Source organism: Desmodus rotundus, chromosome 3 (assembly GCF_022682495.2).
Source record: "Desmodus rotundus isolate HL8 chromosome 3, HLdesRot8A.1, whole genome shotgun sequence".
Classification (NCBI taxonomy): Eukaryota; Metazoa; Chordata; class Mammalia; order Chiroptera; family Phyllostomidae; genus Desmodus; species Desmodus rotundus.
This window is the reverse complement of record NC_071389.1, coordinates 108,619,565-108,627,801: the sequence shown is the minus strand read 5'-3', so window position 1 is coordinate 108,627,801 and position 8,237 is coordinate 108,619,565. Positions and strand designations below refer to the sequence as shown.

General features: G+C 37.4%; 1 protein-coding gene across 3 annotated transcripts in view; it reads right to left on the bottom strand.

The window, feature by feature from the left end:
• Positions 1–1,605: 1,605 nt before the first annotated feature.
• Positions 1,606–8,237, bottom strand: part of USP12 (ubiquitin specific peptidase 12) — an 84,487-nt gene continuing 77,855 nt past the window's right edge. For all 3 annotated transcript variants that reach the window (XM_024580752.3, XM_045188085.2, XM_045188086.3), the window contains 2 exons: positions 5,926–6,004; positions 1,606–4,763 (listed from right to left, as the gene is read on the bottom strand). In XM_024580752.3, coding sequence (XP_024436520.1) covers positions 4,662–4,763; positions 5,926–6,004 — 181 coding nt within the window. In that variant the 3' untranslated portion in view covers positions 1,606–4,661. The remainder of the gene's footprint in view (positions 4,764–5,925; positions 6,005–8,237) is intronic.

The following is an 8,237-nucleotide window of genomic DNA, read 5'->3' as shown; positions in this document are numbered from 1 at the left end:
AAATGCGATCAATACACACAATAGAATATTGTCTTAAAAAGGAAATTCTGACACATGCTACAACACGAATGCACCTTGAAAACATGCTCAGTAAAATAAACCAGACACAAAAGGACAAATATCATGAGATTCCATTTATATGCGCTACCTAGAACAGTCAAGTTTATAGAGAAAGTAGGAAAGAGGTAAGTGGAAATTGGGGAGGCGGTGTGGGGAGTTACTATTTAATGGGTACACCGTTTCTGTTTGGGAAGATGAAATTTCTAGAAATTTCTAGATAGTGGTGATATTTGCACGTTGCGAATTTACGTAGTGTCACTTAATTATACACTTAAAATGGTTAGAGTGGTAAATTTTACGCTATGTGTTTTTTCCTCAATAAATAAAATCTTTTGGTAATGACAGCTGTGGTTAAGAACTTGGCAATGAGACCACACCTACCTGAAACCTGACCTACTTTCCAGCTGAGTGGCACTGGAAAAATTACATGACCTCTGAAGAGCTTTAGTTTCCCCTTTTGTAAAATAAGGATATCACTACCTCATGGAGATTGTTGTCAAGATTAACATTAAAAAGAGTAAAATGCCACGTATGAGCCCTATCACAGTTATCAACTCAACAATGATGGGTTGTTACTTTAACAGCTCTAGAGATTGAAAATAAGGTAGCAGGCCCTGGCTGGCGTGGCTCAGTGGATTGAGTGCAGGCCTGTGAACCAAATGGTCGCCAGTTTGATTCCCAGTCAGGGCACATGCCTGGGTTGTGGGCTGGGTCCCCGGTAGGGGGTGCGCAAGAGGCAACCAGCGGATGTTTCACACATGGATGTTTCTCTCCCTTTTTCTCCCTCCCTTCCCATCTCTAAAAATAAATAAAGCTTAAAAAAGTAAGTAAAAATAAAGTAGTAGGCTATCATAAAAGAACAAAAATGAAGAGGTAGAAAGGCTTTAAAATACATGCACAGGCACCGGCAACAAGGGAATTTTTAAAAAGGGAGGGGCAGTCTTGGCTTTCCAACTGTTGGTGAGAACTCTCTTGAATATAGATGATTTCGTTTACTCAAAGTTCAGTATGAGTGTGTGACACAGATGCTTAGAACAGAAGACACAATCTGAGGTCCTCAACGGCAGTCTAGTTCACCTATTACTGTTTATTCTAAGGACCCTTTTTCAGACACAGATAGACAAGAGTGCCTCCAGAAGAGGATTCCCACGAACGGTGAAGGATGGATTACATATAACGGTGACATAAACCACTATTCAAGTGTCTCAACAGTGGAGCAGGCTTCAAATACTGAAGTACAGATCTTATAGGAGCAATTACTACACTGGAAGGGAAGAGGAGTGCGAGGAACAGTGACTTCGAAGGTGTTTTCCCCTCTAAGATTCCATGATTCTAGATGTAAATGTTTAAACTTGGGCTTTTTGGAAATACAGTGCTATTCCCAAAAGAAAAATACAGCATGGAATGCTGTCCTGGGAAAATCTCTTTGGATAACAACAGTAGTAACTTTTGAGCAAAAGCAGTAAGACAATTTCCAAAGTGTGTACTTTTAATCTGCAAATGCACTTCAGGCAAAAAGGAAAAAACACACTTAAAACCCACAAGCACAAATAAACCAACTTTAATAGATATTATTTTATATTTATATAGCGCCTTCTTCAAGAACCTTAGATGCTTTACAGACATTACATCTAATTAATCCCCACAACAACCCTGTGAGGTAGGTATTACTCCCACTTTACAAGATAGGGAGACTGAAGCACAGAGAGGTTAAGTGACTTGCCAAGGGTCACACAGTTAAATTCACTGAAGAGCCAGGACCTGAGCGCCTTAGCCTCCCAGCTCCCAGTTAAATACCTCATGAGAGAATCTTTAATGAAAAGTATCTTTAAAGAAGTATCAGGAGTAGTATGTTATGAAAATGAGGTCTTTCTACTGCCATCAAGGAAAGAAAAAACCCTATACTGATAGAGGCAACAAGACCCTATGTGACACTTTCCTTTTTTCCTTCCTGAAGTCACAAGCCTCCTGTCTTAAGTAATCTTAAAGGTGAAGTTGCCAAGACAGAAGCCGCATGACTTCAAAGTGAGACTTAATTTAGAGTATTTACTTTTAGTTACAATAATTTATAGAAATTTTTATTCCAACATACAAAATATGGGACGGGCATCCCAACAAGCATGTACATAGACAGCAATCAGCCACCCTTTGCGACTGAAGCCCGCCCCTCATTTCAATCCCACTCAACCGAGAGACAACCTCACAACGCTGTCTACATGGGTCATTTTTCTTACTCTATCTGCATTTCCCCCCCAATCTTAACCGTATATGTTTTTAAAGTATATTGAATTTCTGATAAGCTTCCAGACATTTTACCTAGATGCAGCTGCACTAAGAGTAAAAAGTAAATTGAGAACCATCACCCCACAGGCCCTCCCCTGACAAATCATACTATTAGATACGGTGTGGACGTGAACAGTGTGCGCTACCATGGAACTCAGTAAGAATGCTATCACTTGCTTAATATGAAATTTAACCTTGGCTTTTACTGTGTGTTTTACATGTACACTGTGAAAAACAAAACATAGTATTCCAACGCTGTACCTTTATGCAAATGACTTCATCTATCTTCCTTATACATGCTGTGTCCTGACTCCTGTAAAAACTGACTCGGCTTCACTTCACTCCCCTTTTCTGTGCTGAAAGCCACAGAAACAGAGCTTTAAATTCCAAGAAAGTTTGGCTAAGCCCTCAAAATAAGAACCGTATCCAGCTCCACCACTACGACCTTCCCCACATTCTTGGTTGTGATTCTCTGTGCGATGTTGGTAAATCAGCCAGGCTATGTGATCTGTACAAAACAATTCCAGCCAGGATAAGGCTTCAGAAACTGTACCTTAAAAAGCAATCTGTCAAAATACATCATAATTTTCTTCTAGCACATCTGTTAAACAGCCCAATTAGCTAAGTGACCCTGTTAGAGATATGTTCATGGAACGAATAGGTGAAGTCATTTCCTGAGCTAAAAGATACAGATAATAAATGTTAATAATAGCAGCAGACAAAAAGATTCTTTTTTTTGTTTTTTTTTGTATTCAACAGTATTAGTAAAGTAAGTTTAGAAAATTACAGCAATTTAAAAAAATTACTGCCAGAAAAGACTCGGATAAAGACTATCCAAGGCCTGATCGCTATTATTTTGAATATATATTCAATTATTTTCTGCAAGTGACACATGGCCACTGTCAGAGAACCTACTGTTGCAAGGAAAAATGTCAACTGCAATAATTTACACACATTTTAATTACATACATTACTTCTTAAAACTCCCAAAAGAAGGAAGTCTTAACAAAGTTAATTTCCAAACACTCTCCCAGGAAGATCTGTAAAGGTAGAGAGGGAAAAGGATTTGTTTGTGTATTCCTGGTCTACTTCATTAAAAATTAATTTTCAAAGGGTTTGTTAGTGAACTACCCAGGCTGCTGGGGTTATGATGAGTGATCCCTTCTTTCCAAGTTAAGAATGACACTCGAAAATAACCTAACCTAATGACGCGAATCTTCCAGACACGACCTCGACCTGAAACATTAGAGTACTTAAGAACTCTAGAGACGGACACCACCACTGCACCAGATGTCTTTTAACATTCCAACGACCATAGGGAATTTTTGATAGTTTCTTATTTTATTGAAATTAAAGCTGAATAAAATAACTGACTTATAAACTATAACAAAAGATAAATATTTTTAGCCAGAGATATCAGTTCCTCCTAAAAAAGAATATTTACCTCCTCTCATTGCAATTTTTCTTCAGGTATTTTACTAATTTAAAATAGAGTTTAAAATTCACTTTAAAATAGAAACAAACAAAAGGACTAGTTAAACTGACAAAAGCTAGTAAAAATATGCTAAAATTTACTGACAGAATCATGGGCACTTCATACAATACTTAGACTCTACCAGTTTTTAGGTAAAATAAATAAGGAAAAAATTATAATTACAAAGCCAGTCTTTCCCCTTGGGGAAACAAAGAGCCACTTTTGACCAATTGTTCCCTACATATACATATACTGTATATTATTAAAAGCTTCTTCAGAGAAGCAAAACATATTTGTCTTCCTGACAGTGGATTCTAATATCTGTTAGCTTTTTTTACATCAGGAAGGCAACTGCAAGTGTTGGGCCCAAAAGTATTTCTGGTTTACGCTTGAAAAGACCACCGAGTATTCCTTCCACACATACTCAACACGGGTACATTTACGCGGTGTGCTCTCTATCATCTCCTTAAATTATCAATACAACCTAGCTCAGATTCCTATTCTTCCTACTGCACCCCAAGGAGTTCAAATCATTACTGGTACAATTAGTAAGGAGAACGTGTGTGTCAATTACCGGAAGGCTGTTTTACAGGAGGAGCTGCTATCTCTGACATCACTTCCTCGTTGAATGGAACTGCACAGATAGCATGATACCTGAGCAAATAAATCAACTACCATGATAGGAAGAGCTTGTTAATCCACAGTCTTTGCTTTATTGTGTGCAAAGTGTGCTACTGCCCCCTGAGCTTCCTGCATTTCTCTTTTCTTGAAAAATCAGTGCTTGATCCTTTCCGCAATAACCAGAGAAGAAATGAGGCAGAAATCTCTTCATCACGGTTCCCACTCAGTCCCGAGACTGATAGAAAAGGATGTAACCAGACTCAGAGTTCTTTGAGATATCTGACGTCAACCCGTAGAATTCTTCAATAGCTTGTGCATCTATTTTCTGTGAGGCAAAATGTAAACATTAGTACATAAACCAGCTCCTTGAACTGCTTAAATCCAGTAAAACCTTCAACATTTCTTAGAAAACATGCCTTTTGTTTTCTCATTTATAAATAACTGCACAAGCAGAATGGCTTAAATTAGTAAAACTGACAATACTAAGTGTTGATGAGAATACGCAGCAACTATAACTCATACATAGCTGGGGGGAATAGAAAATCATTCAGATACACTGGGAAAATGTTTAGCATTCTCTTGTAAAGCTGAACATACAACTACCTTTGCTCTAGCAATTCTATTCCTAGGTATCAGCAGAAACACATGAAACCACTAACAGTCAACCACTTGGGACCTGTGAAATGGCAACTTCATGTAGTCACGCCTAATATATACGCCTAAGAAAATGAGTGCATAGGTCCAGGGAATGACCTGTATAAGGATAATCAAGGTAGTTTTATCCATCATAGTCAATAAAGGACAAAAAGCCAAGTTTCTAACTTGGTATATTCATACAATGGAAAATTACACAGCAATAAAGAGCTACTATTACAGGCCACAAGAAATCTCACATGTATAATGATGAGTGAAAAAAGCCAAACACAACCAGAGTCATATTTGATGAGTGCATTTACAGTCAAAGATAGGCAATAATAATCATAATGACAGAAGTAAAAATAGTGGGTTTCAAGGAAGGTGTGTGGAGGGAAAGAGAACCGTGGGTACTAACCGAGGAAAGGAAAAAGAAAGTGTGCTGGGGCACTGAAAACACATCGCACTGTGATCCGCACATATGTGTGGACACACGTGTGCACACTCATGCAAAACTCCACGAAGCTGCTGCTTAAGATCCGTGTACTTTCCTAATGGTATGTTATAGCTCAATACGTTTCTCCCTTAATAATGAACGTGTTTTAAAAACTAACTCTGTCATGAGAACCTACCTCTTGTTTTATTCTAAACACTGTGAAGGTTAGCAGCCAATTCAAGCACTGGGACTGGATGTGGGGGAGTACAGCGCAGAAATTAGATTGCAACCTGAAGAACCACACATTTGTCTAATACTCATCGCCTGTCACGTACGAATGTGAAGCTGGGAGAAAAATGTGAAGAGTAAAACACATACACAACTTTGAAGAAAAATAAGAAATGAAGAAACTACTTACTTCTACAATATCGTCATCAAACAACAACCAAAAGTCATGACTCTTAACTATTGCAATGTAATGGCCTCGATTCGGACCACTGAAACAAAGAGGGAAAAAGTTAATTTAATAAAATGTTTATTAATGTCACTTGTCTATGCCTAAATTTCATGTCCTATAGAGTAGAAAAACCAAAAGGGTTAAAATATTCCTTACTTATCATTCCCCCCAAAATCAAGCTACATTGATTAAAACTCGCATTCAATTTTAAAATCAAGTAATTAGTACTCTACTTTGAGAAATATAAAAAGTATTCTATTACTATAAAACTATGCTATTAAAATTCTTTATTGTCTTTGAAATAATGTTCACATTTGATTTTATGAGAGATTTAAATAAAATTTTCTGGCATTTTTAGTGGGAAAGAAGGGGTCACGGCCAGTACGTGCTGAGGTCAACCACGAAACAGTGCTGCAGAGTCATCTCTAAGTCTTACTCCTGCGGCTGTAGTTTTTCTCTCATGGAAAGATCCTATGTGATGCTTGAAAAGGCAGAAAAAAGATATCAAATTCACAGTTCTAAACTCAAGCTCAAACTTCATAAACTTCTTTAAAACAAATGACTTCTGCCCAATGACTAGTATTATCACTGCTATCTTTAAGTTGTAATTATTATAATTGTCTCGGCAGCTCATTTAAATAAATCTGGAATATAGAAATCTAGATATATGTAAAAATAAAGATTATTTCTTTTAAAACAAATTTCTTTGCTTTATACAAGGCCACGCTAAAGATTTTAACCTCTCACAGTTTAAGTATGATTCATTATAAAAACGTATGTATGCAAGGGAGGGAGGTGGGTTTGGCTGGGGTAGGGGGAGTGGCGGAGGGGGAATGCAGACAATTGTAATTGAACAACAATAAAATAATTAAAAAATAAAAATAAAAGAAAGCTAAAATGTCAAAAAAAAAAAGTTCAAATATTGTCAATTGTGCCATAGGGGGGGGAAACTGCATCTCCTTGAGTAACATATGAATTAACTGAGATTTTTTGGGGGGTGCATAAGATTGTATACAGACTTAAATATACACACCTATGTAGGTATACTTATGTGAATATCTTTATAACATAGTCTTTTTATCATGATAAAAATGTATGTATAATTTATTAAATTGTGATTCTACAATTGATCTTATAAAATTTGAAGTAATTTTCAAGACAAATTATTCTTTATGGTGAATACTGTTTTACAAGAAGAAACCTCAGATATGAGAGTAAGCGACCTGCTACATTCCCACGTGTCAGACCCCTCAGCCCTGAGGTGAGAGAGGATCTTAGCTGACAAAATGGCACAACACAAGAGGACTTTTCGCTACAGAGGAGAACACCTCAAAACATTCTTTTTAAAAAAAGACTTCAATGCTACAATAGTCTAATTTGCCCTTTTCTGTAGGATTCATCTTTAAAATCACGTATTTTAGAGTGAGAGGTAAGAAATGAAAAAAAAAAAATTTTAATGGGGCTGAAAAGTAAGAAAAATCACAGAAAGGGTGAACAACAGAGCCGGAGAGGGAAGGAGGCAGGCGCTCTGAGGACAAGTAGGTCTCAGATTTTAGTATTAGGCAGCTTTTTCCTTTGGTTAAGAGTTAGTTTGAAGAAAAGTAGAAAAAGTTAATTACAGAAACTAATAATAAGACGAAGGACGGAGGGTAATAAACTTATGCTCAAGGAAACTGTTTGTTAGGGATTTGCATTCTAAACACAAAGCATGCTCAGTTCAACGTGCGTGGATGCCTGATGTGTACAAATGCTGGCCCTTGCTGTGGGGCTCGAGAGACACTGCCAGGTCAGTGGGTAAGCTTTTCCAAGAGCGTATAGAGAGCAGGAGATAAAAGCGGAGCCACAGGCACTGTGAAACAAGACCCCATCCAGTGAGAGGCTGAGGAATCAAGAAAGGTCAGTTACATAAAGGAGTTGGGGTTTGAGGTGGACTTAAAGCATAACAGTCAATCATTCAGCAAACGTTTGTTAGAAACCTACTATAGGACAGGCACTGGGAGTAAAGGGCGAGCAAACTGGACCGGCGCAAACATGGTGGAAATGAGATCTCCCAGCAGTCAAAGGATGCAGACAAGGTAAGCCCTGTATACTGATATGAAATGTGTCTACAGATAAATCTTATAAATAAAATAAAAATTAAAAAATTAAAATATTATTAGTGTTTTGTTTAATGGACACATCATTTCCTGTTTTAAAAAGTGCCCATTCTCCTAAGGAAAAGAGACATATAAATGGATAAACAATACACTACGAAGCAGCACCCAAGGGAAATT